Here is a 26,200-nt window from a genome sequence, read left to right on the forward strand (position 1 = left end):
AGTGAGTAGAGTAGTGAGTAGAGTAGTGAGTAGAGTAGTGAGTAGAGTAGTGAGTAGAGTAGTGAGTAGAGTAGTGAGTAGAGTAGTGAGTAGAGTAGTGAGTAGAGTAGAGTAGTGAGTAGAGTAGAGTAGTGAGTAGAGTAGAGTAGTGAGTAGAGTAGTGAGTGCAGAGTAGTGAGTGAGTAGAGTAGTGAGTAGAGTAGTGAGTAGAGTAGTGAGTAGAGTAGTGAGTAGAGTAGTGAGTAGAGTAGTGAGTAGAGTAGTGAGTAGTGAGTAGAGTAGTGAGTAGAAAGTAGTGAGTAGAGTAGTGAGTAGAGTAGTGAGTAGAGTAGTGAGTAGAGTAGTGAGTAGTGAGTGCAGAGTAGTGAGTAGAGTAGTGAGTGCAGAGTAGTGAGTGAGTAGAGTAGTGAGTAGAGTAGTGAGTAGAGTAGTGAGTAGAGTAGTGAGTAGAGTAGTGAGTAGAGTAGAGTAGTGAGTAGAGTAGTGAGTAGAGTAGTGAGTAGTGAGTAGAGTAGTGAGTAGAAAGTAGTGAGTAGAGTAGTGAGTAGAGTAGTGAGTAGAGTAGTGAGTAGAGTAGTGAGTAGAGTAGTGAGTAGAGTAGTGAGTAGTGAGTGCAGAGTAGTGAGTAGAGTAGTGAGTGCAGAGAAGTGAGTAGAGTAGTGAGTAGAGTAGTGAGTAATGAGTGCAGAGTAGTGAGTAGAGTAGTGAGGTGAGTAGTGAGTGCAGAGTAGTGAGTGAGTAGAGTAGTGAGTAGAGTAGTGAGGTGAGTAGTGAGTGCAGAGTAGTGAGTGAGTAGAGTAGTGAGTAGAGTAGTGAGTAGAGTAGTGAGTAGAGTAGTGAGTAGAGTAGTGAGTAGTGAGTGCAGAGTAGTGAGTAGTGAGTAGAGTAGTGAGTGCAGAGTAGTGAGTAGAGTAGTGAGTAGAGTAGTGAGTAGAGTAGTGAGTTGAGTAGAGTAGAGTAGAGTAGTGAGTAAAGTAGTGAGTGCAGAGTAGTGAGTAGAGAAGTGAGTAGTGAGTAGAGTAGTGAGTAGTGAGTGCAGAGTAGTGAGTAGTGAGTGCAGAGTAGTGAGTAGAGTAGTGAGTAGTGAGTAGAGTAGTGAGTGCAGAGTAGTGAGTGCAGAGTAGTGAGTAGTGAGTGCAGAGTAGTGAGTAGTGAGTGCAGAGTAGTGAGTGCAGAGTAGTGAGTAGTGAGTGCAGAGTAGTGAGTAGAGTAGTGAGTAGAGTAGTGAGTAGAGTAGTGAGTGCAGATTAGTGAGTAATGAGTAGAGTAGTGAGTAGAGTAGTGAGTAGAGTAGTGAGTAGTGAGTAGAGTAGTGAGTAGAAAGTAGTGAGGTGAGTAGAGTAGTGAGTGGAGAGTAGTGAGTAGTGAGTAAAGTAGTGAGTGCAGAGTAGTGAGTAGAGAAGTGAGTAGTGAGTAGTGAGTACAGTAGTGAGTAGAGTGGTGAGTAGTGAGTGCAGAGTAGTGAGTAGTGAGTAGAGAGTAGTGAGTAGAGTAGTGAGGTGAGTAGTGAGGTGAGTAGTGAGTGAGTAGTGAGTGCAGAGTAGTGAGTAGAGTAGTGAGTAGAGTAGTGAGGTGAGTAGTGAGTGCAGAGTAGTGAGTAGTGAGTAGAGTAGTGAGGTGAGTAGAGTAGTGAGTAAAGTAGTGAGTGCAGAGTAGTGAGTGCAGAGTAGTGAGTAGTGAGTAGAGTAGTGAGTAGAGTAGTGAGTAGAGTAGTGAGTAGAGTAGTGAGTAGAGTAGTGAGTAGTGAGTGCAGAGTAGTGAGTAGTGAGTAGAGTAGTGAGTAGTGAGTAGAGTAGTGAGTAGTGAGTGCAGAGTAGTGAGTAGAGTAGTGAGTAGAGTAGTGAGGTGAGTAGTGAGGTGAGTAGAGTAGAGTAGTGAGTAAAGTAGTGAGTGTAGAGTAGTGAGTAGAGAAGTGAGTAGTGAGTAGAGTAGTGAGTAGTGAGTGCAGAGTAGTGAGTAGTGAGTGCAGAGTAGTGAGTAGAGTAGTGAGTAGTGAGTAGAGTAGTGAGTGCAGAGTAGTGAGTAGAGTAGTGAGTAGAGTAGTGAGTAGAGTAGTGAGTGCAGAGTAGTGAGTGCAGAGTAGTGAGTGCAGAGTAGTGAGTAGTGAGTGCAGAGTAGTGAGTGCAGAGTAGTGAGTAGTGAGTGCAGAGTAGTGAGAGTAGTGAGTAGTGAGTGCAGAGTAGTGAGTAGAGTAGTGAGTAGAGTAGTGAGTGCAGATTAGTGAGTGCAGAGTAGTGAGTAATGAGTAGAGTAGTGAGTAGAGTAGTGAGTAGAGTAGTGAGTAGTGAGTAGAAAGTAGTGAGGTGAGTAGAGTAGTGAGTGGAGAGTAGTGAGTAAAGTAGTGAGTGCAGAGTAGTGAGTAGAGAAGTGAGTAGTGAGTAGTGAGTACAGTAGTGAGTAGAGTGGTGAGTAGTGAGTGCAGAGTAGTGAGTAGTGAGTAGAGAGTAGTGAGTAGAGTAGTGAGGTGAGTATTTAGTGCAGAGTAGTGAGTAGTGAGTTGAGTAGTGAGTAGAGTAGTGAGGTGAGTAGTGAGTGCAGAGTAGTGAGTAGTGAGTAGTGAGTAGAGTAGTGAGGTGAGTAGAGTAGTGAGTAAAGTAGTGAGTGCAGAGTAGTGAGTAGAGAAGTGAGTAGTGAGTAGTGAATAGAGAAGTGAGTAGTGAGTAGTGAGTAGAGTAGTGAGTGGAGAGTAGTGAGTAGAGTAGTGAGTAGTGAGCAGAGTAGTGAGTAGTGAGTGCAGAGTAGTGAGTAGAGTAGCGAGTAGAGTAGTGAGTAGAGTAGTGAGTAGAGTAGTGAGTAGAGTAGTGAGTAGTAAGTAGAGTAGAGTAGTGAGTAGAGTAGTGAGTAGAGTAGTGAGTAGTGAGTAGAGTAGTGAGTAGAGTAGTGAGTAGTGAGTGCAGAGTAGTGAGTAGTGAGTAGAGTAGTGAGTAGTGAGTGCAGAGTAGTGAGTAGAGTAGTGAGTAGAGTAGAGTAGTGAGTACGACATCACAGGCAGCAGCTGTGCAAGCTTCTTACACTCACAAGGAGACCACAGGCAGCTGAGGTGTAATCTTCTCCCACTCACAAGAACGACATCACAGGCAGCAGCAGTGCAAGCTTCTTACACTCACAAGGAGACCACAGGCAGCAGAGGTGCAAGCTTCTCACACTCACAAGAAGGACATCACAGGCAGTAACGGTGCAATATTCTCACACTCACAAGGAGATCACTGGCAGTACACACCACATGAACACACTCCATAACACATAGTAACAATACATTGGCATTTACAATGCCATTAGCTCAAACTCAAATAAATCCGAGCCCGATTGCATTTCTAATGCTTGTTTCTGTAGGTTTCAGCCATTTATCTGCTGCTAATTTTAATTTAAAGAACAGTGTCTTAGGGTGATCACCCAGGTCCCCTTTTCTTTCTGGAATTTAAATCTGTAGGACTCTGCATCCATACACAGGTGGTCAAGGATAATGGTTTTTATTTCCTCATAAAGGGTAGTACCCCCAGCATCAGCTACTTGGTACACAGCTTGAGCTTCCTCTGTCAGGAGGGGAGCCAAGAAAAACGGCCATCCTGATGCTTCGGACGACGTTTCAAAGTGGAGTAGAAAGGCGTCCGGATCCTCTCCAGGTATATACTTCTGAAGGGCTATGTTTGGATGAATCGGAGTTCCCTGAAGCCTGGAGGTGCTCTGTCCCTGGTCTTCAGCCACTATGTGTATGGCATCTACCCGGGACTTGATGATGTCCTTAAAAGTGTCCCGATCTGCTTGTAGTATAGCGAGCTATGAAAGCCGTGGCTCCTACTCCTTGTAACCCTTACCGTCTTATGTTATATATCCTGTAAATTAATTTACACACGTAATGATTTATTGTTAATGTAGAACGTTTGTGTGTGATGTAAAGCGCTCAATGTTAAATACAGTTTCCGTTTAACGGGAGGTGGCGTAGATATTTTTTCATTGTTGCCAAAACCCGCTTTTATGTTCTAAAGTTATTTCTACGGTAACAAGTAGTAGAAAACATGTATTGGGCACATGATTTTAAGTACGCCACTTTCTGAGCACATGCCCGGTTTCCGAGCCTGTAAAATGGCTACTTTTAAAAATGCCTGTTTTTTTCAAGCGCAGGCTATTGTGTAAAGCTTGATTTGAATCCAAACTCTACCTTTTCCTTAGAATAGTCCAGAGTCAAAATGTGCAGTTAGGGACTGGGAAGCGTGTCATCTGTGCCCAAACTACATTTCAGTGGTGCTATATATTCGTAGAGGATTTTAAAAAAACAAGCATTTGCAATGCAATAGGTGTCGCATTTGCAAATTATTTTGCTATTGGCATTGTAAATGACAAATCTTTTATCTATGTGCTGGTTTTGAAAATGTACGCTACTTTGAGCATTGACATTGCTAATAACAATGCATTTTATTTTTCATTTCGAATTTAAAACATAAATAAACGGCTTTGTCATTTAAAATGGAAATAGCTTCAACTTGCATAAATGCGAGACCTATTGCATTGTAAATGCTTGTTGATATCCTATCAGTACCAACTCTGCTACATTCAAAAAAAAAAAAGCTGAAGACACACATCTTCAAAGAGCACCTCTGCTGACCTGACAGTGCACACATTTGACCTCCCAATTATTGCATTCCTAGGGGGGCATGACCTTGTTCACTGTTTTGTTACTCTTGAGCTAAGTTTGCGCTATACAACTACCAGCACATAAACACATACATCCAAGGAAGCAAAAAGAACAGTTCTATTTGTCCCGTTTTGCATCACAAGCAATCAGTAGCAAAAAGCATTGTAAAATGCTCCTTTGTTTGATGAGGTCTGCTTGGATTTTTAGCCCTATTATGAGATCACTGGACGGATGGCCATTGTAATATGGAATCATGCCCCTTAGTTGTGACACTGTATTATTTATTTACCAGTATACTCATATAGCAACATACTTTTGGCCTTCGCCGTGTCTTCAGGAAACCCAATCTGGTGTGGGATGGCTGACGGAAAGATTGTGGGGCAGGTGGGAAAGTCTGTGTGAAGGTTTTGGGTGTATGTGGGAAAGGTCTGCTTGTGAAGAATCTGTGGACTGTGCATATGAGTGCTGTGCTTTTTATATGTGAGGGGTGTAGTGGAATGTAGAAAAGTGTCTTGGTGTGTGTAAAGGTTGTGAGGGTTTTCCTGTAGGATGCGTGTGATATGTGGAAAAGATGTCTGTGTGAAATGTGTCACTTATGTGTCATGGGTCTGTATGTGTGTAAGAGGCATGTGGGTCTAGGGTGGAATGTGGAGGTGTGTGTGTGTGTGTGTAGTATTGGACTATTGTGTGCAAATGTTTTTGAGGTACGGACAAGCTGTGAATGCTTAGGTATCTGCCTATGATTTTGGCAGACCAAAAGAGGGAACAAACCACCGAGAAACAAAAACAGAGAGGAGAATGCAGGAATTCAAGGAATTTAGAGGGGGGCGGGATGATGTTTGGAGAGGGAAGGATGCTGAAGCCCGTGTTGGTGAAATTGTTATGGTGCGAACAGGGTCATCACCTTTCCACGCACTGGTCGCACCGCGGGGGTCGTGGTGTCCCGGGTACCTACCGGTGTAGAACCCATCATAGCAGTTAATTGGCAAGAAGGCTCCTAATATCATTAAGCGCTCGCTGCTGGCGTCCGGTGTGATCTGGAAATCACACAGTCCATCCCCTACCCACTGTGGCTAAACTACCATTACATCGAGGGACACTCTAAAAGAAGAAACCCCAACAGTGCGGTTAAATCACCATATAAAAAGTTATCATAACATTATCCATAACAAAATGCTACGTAACACCCCCCAAAAGAATGTGCCCGAACACATATGTGCTTGAAGAGGATTCTAGCGCCTCGTTTGTAACCTCTGGCACAACGTGTGGTTCTGATGAAAATCGTCGCCAGAGAAGGCGCTACATCTCTCATGTTACAGTGCATGCACATACACAGCATCTTCTCGAGTCTACCCCTTCCTCCTTTTATCACTGCTCACAAACAGGGCAGTGCCTTGGGGTTTGAATTATACACGCGTCCTATTACTTAAAATGACCTACGCATTTTATCGACCTCGCAAGGATGAAATATCGATTGATTCTGGCGAAATTAGAGCCTGTGAACTGCTAGGTTATACACAAGCCTCTAAACAGGTGAGTTAACCAACGGAGCTATCCTCTTGGGTCGTTATATCTGAATAGTGCAGCGTGCACCCCCATTCGCATGCACACATGCACTTACTTCCTGAAGGGTGGGGTGGTGTCTCGCCTGAGCAGATGCCCTGTCCCGCTACTGCAGCTATGGGTGGCCCTCCGAGCCTCCCGCCCAAGCCCAGGCTGTGCTCCACGTATTCAAGCGCTGCCTCCATATATACATCCCTGCCCTCCTTCCCGATCTGAGGGGCCGGGTGGGGGCACCTGAGCGGCCCGTCCCCCTCCACAACAGTTCCAGCCTTAATGGGGGCTGGGGGCGACATGACATTTAGTTAAGCTCCAAGAAGGATCGGTGTGTAATTCTTCAGCCTACGAGTCTGGAACACGAGAGACGCGTATAGTGCTGCGGGCGGCACCCTGGGAATGAACAGGAGAGTTTTTGAGCTATTGCTTTGGACCAAAGTGAGCTCCCCGAACTTCCCGGGGTACTTTCGCTGCGGCTCTGCGCCACACAGCGTGATCATGTCCATTACCGACCGCGGACCGAGGTCTCCAGCTGTCTGCCTGCTCATGTCCCCATCTCACCCCTGACAGAGCTGGCACGGCTCCCTATACAGGCTGCAAGACCTCAGCCTACAGAGAACAACAAGCAGCGAGGGGCGCGAACCAGGCACCATGGGGAAAAAACCCAAAGTAGTGTCTACATTAAAAGATGCCGCCCTGCAGCGCAAGTTAACAGTAGTTGATCGGTGCTGATTCCGCCAGAAACGGAAGAAAGCGGACATGACATGACGGACAACCACCCAACAAAGAGCACGTTAAGAAGAGCAATGACAGATTTCACCAAAGGTAAGAGACGAAGCAAAGAGAAATGCAATGGGTGGAGTTTAACTACTAATGCTAATTACTGGATACCTCGTAGAGGCAGCGCATGCGCTGCCCTATGCGAGACAAAAAACATAGGGACAATATCTACAAGCGTTTGTTCTTCTGGTTCTGTTTGCGCGGGGTAGGAGGGAAATCACAGTTTATTAAGCAGTCATTCGAAGACAGCCACTATTGATATTTTTTGTGCGTCTGAACAGTAAAAAATTGAGAAGAGGTATATTGGATTGCATAATGCTTAACATAAACAAGCAATGGCAAAGCCAACAATAGGTCTCGCTTTTGGGACCTTATAAGTATTTTGTTATGCAGCACAATTTTCATGGTGCAACAACATCACTTATAACCTTATAAGGTCTTATAAGGTTCCAAAGGCAAGACCTATTGGCTATGCCAATGCTTGTTTTTTGTATTATGTAGTGTAGGACTTATGATTTCCTATTTTGTGAAGTATGCTATACAATGTTAGGAAAGAAAATGTAAGTAATTGACTGAATTAGGCATGCCCTTAAGAGTCCACGACTAACCGTGATTCAAATTGAGCCTCCCCTGTGACCTTGTCACAGACTAAATACCACAAAGTGAACTGTATGAAGATTTTTTTAACGTAATTTTTTTAACGTAATTTTTTTATATTAAATGACCCTATTAAATACCATAACAAAATAGAAAGGCTCACTATAGGGAATTAAATATATATAATAGTTCCAATATTAATGACGGACATACCCTTCAACATGGCACCAAATGTTACAGTTAATCTTGCACTAAAATTGACAAGGGAAAAATGACAGAGGTACAGGAATAATAAAAAATAGACAAAAAATTGATCTTTGAATTTTCAAATAGAGACATGTTGTTCAGGGCCAGAAATTGTAACAAACTTCGAAATATTGTTAATAGATGCATTAGACAGATTTATGGACCGCATTAATAACAGTCAGTATTTGACAATATTCTCCTATAGTTCTGAGAACTAACTCACAAGAGGGGGGCTTCTGCTATACAGGACACCTACATAATTCTTGGAAATATTTACGTGTTTTGGCAATATTTATATGCTTAGGTTGCTATTTGCGTCATGTAGGAATTCAGAACCCATGTTTTTGTCGCTTTTGCAGTATATATACCAGTGTCTGTAATACAGAACTTTGAACTTCAGACTTTCGTCTCCTTTTGAGACTGGCTGATTATCCCAATTGATTGATTGACTAAAACTATATTATTGTGCAAAATTGTTCTGTCTTACTTTATTAATAGATTTTCCCTCCAACAAAGGAGAAAACGAGAAGCAATAACATTGACCCATGAAAAGTATAAGTGCAGTATTAGTACACCGAAAACGTAAAATAAATAAGAAATACATAGGTTTGAACAAGCTTGATGTCCGAAAGGATGGATGGATGGCATGGTTGGGACTAGGCAGACATCTGACTGATGAATCTATGGTTTGGGGCAGTGGACTTTTATTGCAGAAGCTGTGCTGTCTGTTACAGGAAAGGGTCCATGGAACTTAGAGGTCTTTCTCTTGTGAAGGTTTCTCAATGTGAATTGTAGTTCCCAATGACGAGGGTGCCTGTGCATTGGCGCGCATCAGCTACAAATGTAACCTGTTTAGAGAAGAACTTTGTGGCTTTTTTAGATTAGACATGTAAACAGGCATTACAGTTTGTACTACTTCAGGCGCACTCTCAATCTGCAACTTATGTCTACTTAGTGTACGGGGTACAGAAAGACTGATGTCCCATTTAAATGGGGTGGGGGCATGGCCATACCCATGGTGGGCAACTCCCACCCTATATTTAAAAAAGCAATTATTTTCCCTGGTATGTAGTGGACTTTCCGGTGGGGCAGATCGGGGTAAGTAACCTCATCCGCCTCCCAGAGGGCAGAAACACTGACATATTTAAACATGCTAGGGGGAGCACAAGCCCTTGATTAAGGGCCCGGTTCCGCCATCCCTGGTGCTTAGGGGGTGGATCCCTGCTTTGAGATCTATCACTCTCCTGTGGATATCCCCAAGCAGGGATTCACTGGGAAGATGTAGCATTGGAAAGTAGAGATTCTCCACTTTTCAGCAATACCTCTACCACCCTAATCAGTGCTGGGGCCTGAGATATGCCCCTGAGCACTGATACAGCTAAAGTAAAATGAGCCATTCAGCTAATTTTAGTTTAACTTTACTGTCAAGACAACACGCCCTGCGCACTGATCGTCATTACAGTAAAATTTAAAATAAACACTCAGGCTATTGGGGACGATCTTCACAAGCAGCCCGAGTTTAAAGTGAAATAAAGGAATCACTCTGGTGCAGAGCATCAGAGGGGCCTTTATTTATCTTGCCAGTGTCAGTTAATAGCGGACACATGCACTGGGGAGGTACTGTGGTGTCGTCCATTGGCGGACACCTGCACCCAAGGGGTTAATGATAACCTTAAGTTGCCTCAGGTTGAAAGGAAAGGACGCTGAGTGCTGGGGGGGGGGGGGGGGGGGGGGGGGGGGGGGGGGACATGTGTTTTTGCCAAAGCCCAGGGACTACAAGGACCAGCTAATCATACTACAAGGAGGAGCTTGTCACCAGCTACCAGCTACCTCCTGCCTGCCTTGATGCGCTATATAGTGCCTGACCATCTCCCACAGCACGGGACATTGATTGCTGGGGGCTGTGTGTTTTTGCCAAGCCCCGGAACTACAAGGTCGACCTAATCTTGCTACAAGGAGGGGCTTGTCACCAGCCTCCCGCCTGCCGTGATAGCGCCTTACCCCCTGCCGTGGCACAGGACGCTGAGTGCTGGGGCCTGTGTGTTTTGCTAAGTCCCGGGACTACAAGGTTCAGCTAATCTTGCTGCAAGGAGGGGCCTGACACCAGCCTCCCACCTGCTGTGACGAGATATATAGCACCTGACCATCTCCCGACACGCCAGGACCAAGGGCGGGCCTGTCCTGCGCCAGTTGGCAACAGCAGGAGACAGGGCAAGGCCATCATCCCCATTGGATCTGCATTCGGCTATAGGAGGATCTTTCAAATATTTGAATGGTGCACCTGCACTAGCATTAATATACTCTTAATGTTCAGACTGACTTTACATGAGGATCTCTGTGGTATCTGGGAGCGATTATACGATTTGAGCCAGAGGGAATCATTTACATTTTTAGGTGTCAATCGCACAATCTCAGTCATTGGTTGACCATATTCTTTGAGCACTGATTGACCCTCCTGATGGTTTGCATTTGTGTGGGGTGATCTTCCTTTGGAACATTGCAGTGTTCTCGCTGGTTCATTTGGTGCCCTTAAATAGCGTAAAAACTATGTAACTGATGTTTTTTTCTTTCATTCCTTGTTTATCAGTTTATTTTATGTTGTAATTTAAATACCACCCATAGAGAAAAGAGGAGGAACGAATGTTAAAATAGGTACTATAAAAAGAAAAAAGAAAGAAATAACTAACCACGAAACATCAAAATGGGCAAGAGAAATGCCACTGAGACAGCGATAGGCAATGGAAAAGTAGCGAAAATAACGAGTACAGCAGAGATTGACGTTCTAATTGAGGAGGTGGAGTTCATATTTTCGGACACAAAGAAAGAGCGTAGGGACAAAAAAAAATAACCTTCTATAAATGTAAAGAAACTTACATAGTACAGGATCCAATGGAAGCAACGCTGTTTCAGGAACGGTCTCTAATGACACTAGAGCATTAGATATCGTGCCTTCCTCCTTTACTCAGGATCGTATAAAGGATCCTTACTCAAACATTTTCCCCAAAGTAATTGTTTTAAATGGTGCAGAAAGTGGGGGTGTAATAAGTATAAAATGTGCAAATAGATACGAGCGGCTAGCCACCCTGAAGAGCAAGAAGGCAATGTAATCAGCCATATAAATTGTAATCTCAAGCCTACTGAACATAGCAATGAACTAAACGCAACTCGAACCACAATGGGAGGTAGCTGCCCGACTAAGCTTGACATTTCAAACACAATGGTGGCTGGGCTTTGTTCGCGACTTTACGCCCTTACAAAGGAAGTTAAAGAGCTAAAGTAATTAATAGGGAAATTGGTGACCAAAACCAGCAATCCCCGGTAAAAGCACAAGGGAGATCCTTGTAATGCCAACAATACAAGTGAGGGAAAAGACCAAGTTATAAAAATATTTGACCAGGGATCTCACTTACTGTACACTTACTGTAAACCCAGTAGGCACCATCAGTAACGCACAGAATGTAAGCAATCTAAAAGCAAATAAAGGGAATAAGAAACATGGGGGTAAGGTCATTTGGAGACCATTTGTCAACAGGAGGGCGGGTAGTAATGAGGGGCTTCGATATTCATGGAGCTAGAGAGTCTAACTGATTATTTACCAAAACCCAATACCCAATAGACAAAGGTAAGACTCTGAACCAAGGAATAGAGGGAGAGGATTCTCCAAGGACCCAAATGTACCCAAAAGTGAAGAATGTAGGGTGTATATATATACTAAAATAAACATGTTGCTTTATTTAAAACAGGTTATTCAAGAGAATTACTTGTAAACTATTATTTTGCAAACCCATTTATTTGTCATGAGGCTACATAAAACATCAGACAGACAGACAGGGAGAAAAGAAGCTGCAGGCAGGTCAACAAACAAGTGAAGATGCAAGAGAAGGGTATGTGTTCACACCCTCAATCATTTACCTTTTTAACATGAGCAGAACTGTGGAGGCAACAGTTGTTCCACAGCAAAACAGATGTATGCCTGAAATTATTTTCTACATAAAACTTGTTATTAACACATTAATCCTATTACTCTGTGATAGAAGTGCACAGCCAGTTACTCTGCTACAAATATCAGTTTTGTGTTTTTCCCCTTCTGAACATTTACTGTTAGAAGCAGTACAAGCAGCAGTATTACAGACTATTATTTGGTGCCCGATGAAGATCGAGGTCTTCATAAATGTTTGAAAAATGTATGTTTAGCATTATTTAAAAACAGGATAGGAGGAGCAAACAATTACATGCAGTATTATTTGCCCTGAGGGATCTCACTGACGTCAGACAGGAAGAACAGCTGTGGAAAGGTAAGAAAATGGGACTTGTAAACTAGGCCTGAACTGGACCTTTGCATAACCAGAATCATTTCCACACAAGCAAAATGTTTTGCAGAATGAATTACCCAATTACCTGCTGTTAACAGTAACTAGTTTATTTCTTGCCATTTAGAAACTGTTAGAGGTTTTTTGAATTTCACGAGCTGGGAAAGAGACTGCAGTGGGCTTCTCACCCCAACCCTACGCACCTCTGTGCAACTACACCTGCTGCACTACCGATAATTGCACACACTGCTGCAGTGGGCTCTTTCTTCCCACTGCCCTGGTGCCGCTGAACTAATGAGAACAGCGAACCTGAGCTCCATGCAGAGTGCAGGCTGCAGAGGGTTCTCACACCACCGAGCACTGGGAGCAGACTGGGGCCTGGTGCCACTGCACCTGCTGCACTAAAGAGAACAGCAACCCTGTGCTCCATGGCTGGAGCAGGCTGTAGAGGGTTCTTGCGCCACCAAGCACTGGGAGCAGGCTGGGGCCAGGTGCCACTGCACCTGCTGCACTAAAGAGAACAGCGACCCTGTGCTCCATGGCTGGAGTAGGCTGCAGAGGGTTCTCGCGCCACCGAGCACTGGGAGCAGGCTGGGACCTGGTGCCACTGCACCTGCTGCACGAAAGAGAACAGCGACCCTGTGCTCCATGGCTGGAGCAGGCTGCAGAGGGTTGTCGCGCCACCGAGCGCTGGGAGCAGGCTGGGCCCTGGTGCCACTGCACCTGCTGCACTAAAGAGAACAGCGACCCTGTGTTCCATGCCTGGAGAAGGCTGCAGAGGGTTGTCGCGCCACCGAGCACTGGGAACAGGGCCTGGTGCCACTGCACCTGCTGCACGAAAGAGAACAGCGACCCTGTGCTCCATGGCTGGAGTAGGCTGCAGAGGGTTCTCGCGCCACCGAGCACTGGGAGCAGGCTGGGACCTGGTGCCACTGCACCTGCTGCACGAAAGAGAACAGCGACCCTGTGCTCCATGGCTGGAGCAGGCTGCAGAGGGTTGTCGCGCCACCGAGCGCTGGGAGCAGGCTGGGCCCTGGTGCCACTGCACCTGCTGCACTAAAGAGAACAGCGACCCTGTGTTCCATGCCTGGAGAAGGCTGCAGAGCGTTGTTGCGCCACCGAGCACTGGGAACAGGGCCTGGTGCCACTGCACCTGCTGCACGAAAGAGAACATCGACCATGTGCTCCATGGCTGGAGCAGGCTGCAGAGGGTTCTCACGCCAGCGAGGGCCGGGGACTCCTTTATATACTGATATTGTAACGCTTATCACACGTCCATTACAACGCAGCACATTTACCACAGGTAAGCAGAACGCATGGTACTTTTCAACACGGGACTTAAACACAGATATATATGTATATATTTACATGACAGGAGATGTAGATGTATGTGTATGTGTGTATAGTAGACTTATGCCATTTAAAACAAGCATTTGTAATGCAATAGATCTTGCATTTATGCGAGTTTGAGCTATTCACATTGCAAATAACAATGCCTTTTATATTTGTTTTCGTTTTAAAAACATAAATAAAAAGCAGTCATTTACAATGCCAATAGCTTTAACTCGTGTAACTGCGAGACCTATTGCATTGCAAATGCTCGTTTTTTTCCACTGATAAGGTGGTGCTTCATCTTGGGCCAGTTTCCAGAGTCGATCCACAAGAGGAGTGTCTACCTCTGGGGTGGCTTTTAAGAGCGTTTACTTAAATGAAATTTGTAATCCTGCTACCTTGGCATTTCTGCACAACTTCATGCCCTATTACAACTTCAGGTGGATGGATGTTTTACTTAAGATTTTGATTCACATGTAATAACTTCAATGAGGCCTTGATTAAAATATCACATACTGTTATCATGATCAATTTTGGAAGTTTTTCTCTTTCTTACATTTTCCTGTGGGCTGGTGTTTGGTTGGTCTGGGTACATACTAATTTTGTAAGTATACTGGGACAAGAAAGACAGGAGGAGGAGGTAATCATGATTACCTGCAAGTAATACAATCATGTATCTTTTTCCAAACTTTAAATTATGGAAGTAGGATGCACACCTATATATTCAACACTATCCAAACTTGTCCAAGTGTTCCCAGAGTGCTTGCAGACTGGTGTGGTGTCATGCCCTAACGACTCCCAGGTAAACAACAACATTACGAAGTGGGGCATCATCTCGTCCCAACCAATCGCACTGCTAACTTGCACCATTTTGGCTATAATTTTATCTCCACGATAATCCATGTAATCCATTTAATCAAACTATTTTGCTCTTCTATTTACTTAAATATCGAATGTTATGATTCACACGCGGTTTTCTATGCCGTTTTCCCAGATTTCTTCTGTTCAAACTGTGCCCCTCCGGACCTCTCGTAAGAACATGATTGATGCAGAGTTCATTTAAAAGGTAGTGTTTATTCAATACACCCAATGCATTTCGGGCTGGGGCGCCCTTCATCAGGGGTCACTACAAATCACAATAAAACAATAGCCAATTATTACTTCTGATCGTAATATAACTTCTCACTTAAACATCACAAATTCATATAAAATTTATTGCAATGCCATTTTGCATTTCCACCCGTTTATCTATGTCCACAATCAGCCCCTATGTCAACAGTGTTGTTTAAACACCCCCATAACATTTACTTAGTGCTCCATTGTCACAATCGAAACATGGCCCAACTACATCTGTCTATTACTTTGGTTCACCTCGGACAATCCCCTCTTTTCACTTGCTGCAATATCAATGTGTCACATGCCCTCATCAGCCCCCATTCTCTCCCTTCTTCATACCCATCTCTCCTAGCAGTTGACTTTCAAACCCAATGCTATTTACAACAAGCATTTACAATGCAATGGTTTCGCCTTTGGAAAAGTTTGAGCTATTGGCATTGTAAATGACAAAATTTGCATTTATGTGTTGGTTTTGAAAACAAATAAATAAATGGTATTGTTATTTACATTGCCATTAGCTTTATCTCACGCAATTGTGAGACCTATTGTACCCTACGGATGAGCTCAGCAGACAGCAATTACTACTACACACACACACACCCAGAGCCACACACACCCACACCCAGAGCCACACACACCCACCCATACACCCACACACACCGAGAGCCACACACACACCCAGAGCCACACACACCCAGAGCCACACACCCACACACACCGAGAGCCACACACACACCCAGAGCCACACACACACACACACACATCCAGAGCCACACACACCCACACACCCAGAGCCACACACCCACACAACCAGAGCCACACACACCCACAACCAGAGCCACACACACCCACACAACCAGAGCCACACACACCCAGAGCCACACCCACACACCCAGAGCCACACACCCAGAGCCACACCCACACACCCAGAGCCACACCCACACACCCAGAGACATACACACACACCCAGAGACACACAGACACACACACACACCCAGAGCCACACACACACACCCAGAGCCACACACACACACACACCCAGAGCCACACACACACCCACACAACCAGAGCCACACACACACACCCACCCAGAGCCACACACACGCACACCCACCCAGAGCCACACACACAAAAACGTCCCTAGTTAGTTTAACCGGCTTGTATATGGCTTTGTACTAATGGAATATGTTAATGTAACAACTCACAGTATGAGGTTTCATTGGTTTCTCTGCTCGTGATGCATAATTCTGTCCTCAGTAAAGTTACCGGAGCGTTCAAAATACTGCGATCGTCCCCAGCAGTGGCAAAGCCAACGCTTTGTCTGTACAGCACTGGCAAAGTAAGAACGATTGGCTTTGCCAATGCTTGTTTGCTGTATTTGTATCACTGGGAAAAAATAATCCTCCCCAGCACCCGAATCAGATTAGAGGGTTCCTTTCCCGCCCTCCACCAAGAGAAGGGATTAATTCTTTCTTTTGGAGACATTTAATGTCTGAATATTTCCTAAGTAAGAAAGTGGAGATTAATACTGAGAAACCTGCAGCACGCGGCGCCCCAGGCTCCCAGGAATGTGGAAGGAATCCCCCCACCTCAGTGACTCAGGGCTTGGTTTAGAGCTCGGCAGGGTGATGGACTTAGAAAAGGAGGATGGAATTTCCCTAAAGTTTGTGGTGAGCCCCCCCCACGGCAGCGTTCCAGTGCCCCCTCAATGTTTTCACTGTTGCACAAGTGCCAGCCCGACCCTTGTGCACCAGGCGGGCGCTGGGTTGTGTGTAGGAAGCATGTGTGTAAGAGTTGTAGGGAGTTTTGTGAGCGGGCAGGGCGGGGGGCGAGACATCCGTGTGCACGTGTCCGTGTTCTTGGACGGCTGTTCATGAGCAGGGGGGCACGTGTAAACGATCCGTCCGGAGGCGGGGGTGCATCATCATATCATTTATAAATATCGCCGAGGGAGCCGCTGGTGGGGCATCCTTTCCAGAGCTGCGCCCGCGGGTGTAGCCAGGCTGTGCCCACGCCGCTCCAGAGAGGCCCGGTGAGTGTATGGGGGGCTTTAGCGCTTATTGCGCCTCGAGGCCGCCAGGGATGCAAGGGAGGTCTTGTGTAGCAGAGAACTCGCCATCCCTCCACAGCAAGTTTTCTCTCTGCAGTGCAATACTTGCGTTTCCACGATTATATGTAGGATACTACGTTTCGGGGGTACAAAATTTAAAAAAAACATATTTGTCGAGCTAACGGAAGGTAGCGAAATATTTTTCCTCAAAAGCTGTAGGACCCCTATAATAAAAGAGCCAAATTTGATTTCGCACGGAGTGCAAAGGCCGACCCAGCGCACTCCCACACAAAAAGCCACATACTAACAAGAATTAAATAATTTCAGGTAAAGAAGTACCCCGTACACTTCGAACTGCAGTCATCTTCGAGCTGTGCCTGCACTCCCCTCATACACCTCTAACGGATCTAACTGAACCGTGCCCTCATACGTCCTAGACTGGAACTCGCAATCGTGCACCACAGACAGAACAGCAGCGTATTGTATGGCCCTAATAGGACGAACACCGGCCTAATCTTTCTAAAAAGTGGGCCTTGTGCGCACTAAATGCAAGAGTTCCCACCTAAGCCACCGCCTGCTCGCACCTCCCGAAAAGCCAGGAGACGACATTATTTTGTATCTCACCCTGGTTGTTGCTGGTTGCTGGTCCTGGGGCTGATTTTAACACAAGCCGTCTGTAACTCGCGCCACAATCCACTTGCCGCGAAATAATGTCATCCAATGAAATTAAGCCAGCTTCGAGCTACAGCCAACCACGTGCGTGCTTATTTCGACATGCTAGGAAGACGGGCTTGAATGGCTTGTCAATTGAAATAGAAAACTGACGAATTGGGGTTAATCCGCTTGTCCGAGGTGTTTTGAATGTGTTTGTCTCTTTGGCACAGTGTCCTGCGGCGTGTCAGGCCGGGCTCTAGGAAGTCATGGGGGGGGCAGGAACGGGCACACGGACAGCGGGAGGGGGCCGGGAACGGGCAAACGGACAGCGGGAGGGGGCCGGGAACGGGCAAACGGACAGCGGGAGGGGGGCGGGAACGGACAGCGGGACATCGTGCAACCTACCCCTGCAAACAACACTTCCAAAATGGCGAAAACAGAGCGTTTAAAAAAAAACAAAAATAACCTCCGCCGCATGACGATCGCAAGGGGGCGGGATGAGTAAAAATGGCCGGAACGCCCACGAATCTGCTCCGGCAATGACGGACAGATCTCTCTTCCAATGGCTAGCCTCCATTTATGGAGCTAGCCAATGGAAGAGAAGGCGGGACCAAAGCAGTACTGTTCTAACATTAGATTTCACCTGCGCGAACGCTGCTGTGCAGCAGACGCCAGGCGAAACCTAAAAACCTATTCGAACACTCTGGTTCCCTCCTTCTCTCTCCCACTTCCCCTCTGTTCTTGCATATGCATTCATTACTTCCGCTCCCACAAACCTCATTCACACTTTATCTCCGTGCACTCATTCTCAATCATTCATTGCATCCTTCCCCACTAAAAACAAGCATTGGCATAGCCAATAGGTCTCGCCTTTGGGACATTATAAGTGTTTAGCCATGCAACAGTTTATGTTGCACCAAGGATATTGTGCTGCATATTAAAATACTTATAAGGCTCCAAAGGCGAGCCCTATTGGCTATGCAAATACTGGTCTTACTTTAAAGCTGGCTGTGTTGGGAGAGCCTTGGTCCATCCAGCTGCAAAACCAGTAGCAGGAAAACAACATTTTCTTCAGGTTTATCCCTGGTTTACTGCTGTAGAGAAACAATGCTCCTGGTTTTTCGGACAGACCTGATGCAGTGGAATATGGCATGAGTTTTCCTCCAGCAGTGTTTGTGGAATCTTTAACTTGTTGCACAAAATACTTAGAAGCACGATTTATAAAATTAATAGTATAGATTAATATAATTAATTTCCAAAAAAATACACAACCTTGGGTGGAAAGGTCCTCTGAGGGAAAGTCCTCTGACTTGCTTGTTTGCTGCATTACTCGGCTGGTTTGTATACCTTATCCACAGGGACTGGTTTACCCTACTCCAGTTCTAGAACTGTGCATTGGTTCTTATTCGAGACCCCACTGGGACCCTACTACAAGGGGACTCCGACCTCTACCACCATGACTCTTCTCTCTAGCTTGTTTCCTTTCTGTTCCCCATCACCCCTAGGATGAACGGACCTCTGACTATCTCCCTGCTATGTCTGGCGAGGAAGGTGTCTGTGACTCTCAGAGCCAATTACAGCCCACAGAGGATGGTTCAGACTCACCCCAAACACAGGGTGACTCAGTTTCCATCCTTCCAAAGTCGATAAACTGAGTGCTTCTAGATCTGGGTAATACAAGTGTCTGCAAATTACATTGTTTTGAAGTGGCAGAAGTGCTCTACGTATGTAACAGCTCGCTATTACTGTGTTTTACATGTAATAGAAATTCAGTGTCTTTCACTCCAGTTGCCACTAAAGTCTCTGAGAAGGACCAGTAGAACAATTATGTACCTAGAAGAAATAATAATGCATTTTGTATAGCACCAAACGCTACTATTCTGCAGTTTCTAAATACTGTAAAACATGGACTTACCACCTCTCGGAGGAATGAAAGACTGGGTCTGCCTTATTCAGATTTGAACTCATGACTTTTTCCAATAACTGAAGATAAGAGAAGATGTGGTATAATGGCAAGAGCTAGTGACTTTGGAGTTGGTGAACTAGGTTCGAATTTCACGTGGGCTCAATATCCTGTGATTCAGGGCAAATCACCTGTGTCCCTTAGGAACACCCCAGCCAAACCTCCCGCAATTTAGGAACGAGTTGAAGACGCTCTTTAAGAAGCACTGCGTCAGGACCAGTGACACTAGAATTATGTGATTGTGCCACCACCTTTTCCGCATAAATGATGGATACTGAAAGTTTCCTTTGGAGCAGAGTCAGGCTGTGGAAGCTTTGAGACAAGGCGGTGTTAATTGGCATGCAGGGGTGGGGGGAGCCCTACCATCGCCCTGTACAAAAGCCAGGGGCAGGTTCAGACCTGCCCCTTGTGGAAGTGTGCCCGGCGCTGCCCTCCGTGCTAGCTCCGCGCAGAGTGGCGTCGTCGCCCGTGAGACCCGCGGGATGGGGTGCAGGAAGGTACGGTACAAACGCCGGGGGCAGGGGCGCTTTCATCCCTCGCTGCCACCCTGCCCTCCGCCGCTCATGGCTGCAGCAGTCCTATGCACTGCGCTTCATCTATCAGACGCATGCGCTCTCTGACCAGGTACTCTATCTGTAGTGCACTCGAGTCCCCCCCCCATCCCCCGTCACTGTTTAAGACGACCCCCAACCCGACAATTATCTTCATTTCAGTCCTGTTTCCCCACCTTTCGAGTCATGCCATGCCGCCTCTTTTCAATGAACCGCCTTCTTGTCCGTAGACGACTTCCAAGCGCTGTGTGCCGACAGAAAAAGCGAGAGTGGCATGAAAGCTAAACTGAGAGTAGAAGGGTCCGGTGGAGAGGGAAAGAAAGAAACATGATATGTGTTTTTTTTAATGCACTTTACACTTCCACACATTGACAAAGCTGTCTCGAAGCGCTACTCAGGTTTTCTGAATAATTGTCATTGATTTAGGTTTCGTTCGCTGCATTCCCTCTATATGCCGCTTTCTTTCGCTCTCACTAGTGCGCCAGGTGTCCCAGATTTCCGCGGACCGGCAAAGCTTTAGAAGACTGCTCCAGCCCCTTCTAAGTAGCGCGCGCCTGTTGACGCTTTCACCGTGCAGCCGTCCCATCACACCATGGATAACAGAACAGTTCCCTTCTTTAAATAGTAGCCTGCTGGGAGCCTCGGGTCCTTTCTTTACATAGTCGCCTGCTGGGAGCCTTGGGTCCTTTATGCAGCTGTGAGCAGGAGTAAGTTTGACAAAAGGCAGCAGGGGGAGGGGAGAGAGGAGGGGGCAGGCACCTGTTTCCCTTGCGGGAGCGAGCAGGGACCATCTGTTAATGACTAACAGATGGTTTTGAAAGCTCGCTCCCACAAGGGAATCGCCAAACGTGCACGCCTTGCCATTGAAAGCAATGCAAGGCGTGCACGTTTTTGCCTGCAAAAGTGAAGCGATGGCTAAAGGTTCTTTCCTATGCATGCGCGCTGCGTAGGCGAGATATAATCATTCACACTCTTTGCCTTCGTTTTTCAAATTATAGCCAAACTGCCGCAAGTTAGCAGTGTGATTGGTTGGGACGAGATGACGCCCCACTTCGTAATGTTGTTCTTTTCCAAACTAACCATATGGTTTACCTTCAGAAATAATTATAATAGTAAGCAAATTGTGATCGCTATGAATGCTTGGGAATACATCCTTTAGAAAAAGCTTTTGCAGTAAAGATGTGATCTATAACGGAGTTAGCTCCATGTCCCACAAAAGTGGGCTGCCTGGAGATTTCAGGGCCAGGGGATTCAAAAACAGATCATGTTCCAGTAGTTAAATATACAGCATAACACCCTGAGGCTCCTGAACACGAATGACATCAACGTTTGAGTCTGTGCAAGTAAAAGGATTGTCATTTAGGTACAATGACCTGCTCCCCAAACTATCATTAAAATCACCCCCCACCAGTAGGAAATATCCCTTACCTGGATCGGACCATAAATGTGGTCATTTGTCAATAAAACCGAACAGATAGAGAAAGCTTAAATTATATTTGCCCATAAACTAAGCGTTTAAAAAAAATTATCACCACCAAATTAAAGCTATGAGGCCAAATAAAAAGGAACGTTTGGATGAGGAAGCAGTTAATGGTGTTTTCGTACATGGAAGGGTAGTCCTAAACCAACAAATGAGCCTGGGTTTTCCTTACCGGATGGGGACAGGTTTGTGGGATCAGTAAAACACACATAACAATCGCAATAACAATAAGTAGTTGCCCATTGTTCCTGCATTAAAATATGATCAGACCTGCAAATATGTTCTAGCCAGTTATCATTGCTAAATTTCGACAATAAGCCTGTAACATTCTCACTGGCGATTCTAATAGTCAAATGAGTAGTACAAATAGCATTTGCTATTATTCCTCCCTCTTTTGCCTCGCAAGGCGATGAGTGGGGGTCATCTATTCAGCTTGCCATGTCAGTCATTAGCATAGATCTTAGAGTACAGCAAACCTATGAAAAGTAGTAACCTCAATAACAGGGCTCCATAGATGGGTGCAAGCTATGATCGTCTCGTCTGGGCTTAGAGGTCTGAGAAAAAAACATTTTTGTAAAAGCTAATGGATACTTAGCTGCTTAAAAGATATCAAGGTATCATTCAAGATTACTCCTGCCAAGAACGAGAATCTAAAATTACCATCTCAAAGTTTGAGGCTACAGGCTGCACTTATGGAATATGCTCGTAAAACGTATTCCTTCAGCACCAGCTTTAGATGAGGGTGATACCAACCCTGACCTCCCATCCCCCATACGTTTTAAATGGCCCTCTATCTCTTCTAAGCATGTGCATAACAGACAAACATTTATCCAAAAGTGATTTTAATTTTATACACATCCGATCTAGAAGGCAAAGGAAAGAAATTGGATCCGATTTCACTTGGTCTACTTGACTCCTATTGGCCCGACTACTCTTTTTGTCTCTTTTAATGATTTTATATTTTTTCTCTTACGCTTTGGTATGGGCTCCACAGAGAGATGACACTCAAAGAAGTTGGTTAGCGAGCCAGAGATTTTGTAGGGATGTACAATTTAACCTTTCTTGTCAACAGCAGAGCCATGACGACTTTGGACCTTGTTACTAGAGCTGGGGTGTAGAAGGGGGCAGGCAGGTTACTGCTGATAGAAAGACGCTTTTTGACAGTACTATTTCCTTTGAAATTACCTCAACTGCTTGCTCTAAAAAGCCATGGTGGTGTTTTGACACCTCTCTGGGCAGTCTCTTCTCCATTGCACTTACACATTGTTCTTCTGTTAAAAAATGAAAGAGGGATGGCCAAGCTGGTCTCCTTCAGACTCTGATGGGTGCAAACGGGCCTGCTCTTGGCCTGGTCTCAGGGGCGTAGCTGGGTCAGTAATATTTGAGGGGGTGGTGTAGGGGGGGTTGTAAGCTTAAAATTTCCCACCAGTCACGCGGGGATACCTTGCTAGAAAACATTGTGAGAAGAGGACATGAGTGGAGGTAGTAGTAATTTAAGATGAGTGTATATTGTTAGGAGTACTGAAAACACAATAGTTTTCAAACTACCCAAGTTTTAAGGCAGAGATGAGAGAGAGTGCGTGTGTGTTTTTGTCAGGAAGGGCATGCAACAATCCAGGGTGAACTTTGACAGACATAGCACAATACCCGACTGAAAGCACCTGCACCAACTATTTACCAAAAAAATTGATTTTCAGGGGTTTGTAACAAGTGCTAACTAGGCAGATTAGCTTTGCCCCTCGGCAGACAGAAACACTATGTGGCTGAAATTGAAAGCCATCTCTCACTTGAAGTAAATCATTACCTCCAAAGCAATATCACTTTCAACTCAGAACATTCAGTTTATTTGTTGTTTTTGCATAATGGTCACAGTCATAGGAGACTGCTTCAGAGCAGTAATAAAAACATAACATGATGACAAACGTAAGAGAGCCCTGGATACAAGTCTTGTCCAAAGGCATACTTTGCCATACATATTACAAAAGAAATGCATTTGATGAGACACAAAATCAATGGTATTAAATGGAGGAGTTTGACATACGAAGAATAACGCGGATCAGATTCTAGTGTTCATATTTCACTGAATGGCAGAAAAGACAGAATGTTTATAAATGAGTATGTTACTGCTCATACATAGTCTTAAACATTCCTGGCTTTGCATTAACAATTAAGTCATAGCCTTGAATACATATGAAAGCATGCATTTTATGTTACACATTCACAGAAACAATTAAAATGTGCAGCAACGTTTGCGCTCGAGCTACGACTGCACAGTACATGCAATGATATATTTTTGGCTTTTCAATGTTTCCTGCGTCTGTATTGTAAGGTCATTCCCAAGCCTGGTCCAATGATCGTGTATGGTGCATCTGACCTCAACGGTACTGCGCATAAGACCTTTGATCCAGATAACCCTCACCAATAATTTGATTAACCTGCCCCCATGCAGAGGGTTGATTAACTCATTACAAATTCTTAATGTATCCCACTGTGCAACATACAAAAACCCAACTCCTCGAGGCTGCCACATTACAAAGGAGATAAGCGTGGCCACCCAGCCAACCATTTATATTGGACATTCAGCTTTAATGGACATTCTGTACAAAGTAGGCACCCGCGACATGTATATACCCAGGTCAAACAGGATTACTTTAGAAGCCATCCCAGAGTCATTGCATGATCTTCCAACTACCTTAGAAGTCATTAACAAGTCATCAGACATCATGAAGCTCTTGAAGTCATCAGCAAGCTGCAGAAGCTCAGCCTGATGATTTGAGGATGACTTGAAAATGAGTATCTGAAGAATTTAGAAGGTGTCATTATTCGTGATGATTAAAGGATGACTTGAAAAGGAGTACCTGATGACTCTAGTAGGCATCATTATTCGTGATGATTTAACCCCTTCGCTGCTCATGATGAGCTCAGCTCGTCATGAGGCACACTGGAGCTGTGCTTATGACGAGCTGAGTTCGTCATGATGCATGGACTTGAGCAATTTCCAGCACAGGAGGGGAATTGTCTTAGCAGCCAAGGTGTTAAGGAGGACTTGAAAATTAGTATCTGCTGACTTCAGAAGGTGTCATTATTCCTGATGATCTGAGGATGACTTGTAAATGACTCTCCGATAACTTTACAAGATGACATTGTTCCTGATGACTTTGGGGTGATTTGAAAATAAGCATCTGAATACTTCAAAGGTACTATTGTGTTTTCAATAAGATGTTTTTGCGTCTGGTGATTTTAACAGGAATTGTTTGTCTATTTAACCCCGTCGCAGCGGCAACTATTCCGCCGCAGCGCTAAGGGGGTGGGGCGGCCGCGAGCCGGTTCCGTGCTTGTGACAGAACCGCTCCGTCACGGCTCGCGGGTGAGCTGTGCTTGTGACGGAACGGTTCCGTCATGGCCCCGCCCGTTCTTTAGAACGTCAGCGCAGGCGCGGAATTCGTGCCGCGCAGGCGCGGCGGCAGGGCCGTGACAGAACCGTTCGGTCACCAGCACAGCCCATCCGTGGCTCGTGACGGAACGGTTCCGTCACGAGCATGGAAGAGGTTAAAGAGCACGTCCACCACTTTGGTTTCAGCTTTCCAGAAAAATGCAAACTGTTGGATTATTGCACAATGAATTGCAGATAAACGTCTGACCTCCTGCAGCTGGGAGCCCCAAAACCCAAACACACCCTGAACCCCCAAATTAACCCTTGCACCCCAAACACACCCTGAACCCCAATATTAACCCTTGCACCCCAAAACGCAAACACACCCTAAACCCTAAAAGTAACCCTGGCACCCCAAAACCCAAACATACCCTAAACCCTAAAATTAACCCTGACACCCCAAAACCCAAACACACCCTGAACCCCCAAATTAACCCTTGCACCCCAAACACACCCTAAACCCTAAATTTAACCCTGGCACCCCAAAACCCAAACACACCCTGAACCCCAATATTAACCATTGCACCCCAAAACCCAAACACACCCTAAACCCTAAAATTAACCCTGGCACCCCAAACACACCCTGAGCCCCCAAATGAACCCTTGCACCCCAAACCCAAACACACCCTAAACCCTAAAATTAACCCTGGCACCCCAAAACCCAAACACACCCTGAACCCCCAAATTAACCCTTGCACACCAAACCCAAACACACCCTAAACCCTAATGTTAACCCTTGTACCCTAAAACCCAAACACACCCTAAACCTCAACACTAACCCTGGCACCCCAAAACCCAACCTGATCCCCCAAATTAACCCTTGCACCCCAAAACCCAAACACACCCTGAACCCCCAAATTAACCCTTGCACACCAAACACAAACTGAACCCTAATATTAACCCTTGTACCCTAAAACCCAAACACACCCTAAACCCTAAAATGAACCCTCGCACCCCAAACCCAAACATGCTCTAAACCCTTAAATTACACCTGTCCCCCCAATACACAAACCCACCCTCAACCCTAAAATGACCATGTACGCTCTAAAATCCAAAAGCCCTACAAACCCCCAAACTTTTTATGAATGCGGAATGCCGGGAGGCGCTGCTGTGATATGATACTTTCTGTACCCCCAGGCTGCACTTCCTTCATAGCGTATTTCCATCAACACATAGTTTAGTGGAATCCGATTGTTAGACTCTTTAAACAACTGAGGACAGACCTGCTCATGGCCCGAGGAATAGAGTCTTGCAAAGGAAAACAAGCTTTGTCGTCATTCTGACTGCCGAATTCACTCCATCACTATACTAAAATACATTTTAAAAAAGCACAGCTGCCTCGAACACAATGCCAAAATCACCTACTGTAAACCATCAGTCTCCCGGCTGGCTGGGACTCGAACCACAGGTCTTCAATGGAGAGCAGCTCTCGCACCTTTTCATATATCGGAAGCCGGTGGGACCTCTAGCAAAAGCCTACGCACATCGGGAGCGCCGG

At 45.5% G+C, this 26,200-nt stretch overlaps 1 protein-coding gene across 1 annotated transcript in view; it reads right to left on the minus strand.

The window, feature by feature from the left end:
* RCN2 (reticulocalbin 2) overlaps window positions 1-26,192 on the minus strand; it is a 176,898-nt gene extending 150,706 nt beyond the window's left edge. Inside the window, exon 1 of the mRNA XM_086921907.1 lies at window positions 26,068-26,192. Coding sequence (XP_086778033.1) covers window positions 26,068-26,077 — 10 coding nt within the window. The 5' untranslated portion in view covers window positions 26,078-26,192. The remainder of the gene's footprint in view (window positions 1-26,067) is intronic.
* Between the last annotated feature and the right edge of the window lie 8 nt (window positions 26,193-26,200).

Source organism: Lissotriton vulgaris, chromosome 5, assembly GCF_964263255.1.
Source record: "Lissotriton vulgaris chromosome 5, aLisVul1.2, whole genome shotgun sequence".
NCBI lineage: Eukaryota > Metazoa > Chordata > Amphibia > Caudata > Salamandridae > Lissotriton > Lissotriton vulgaris.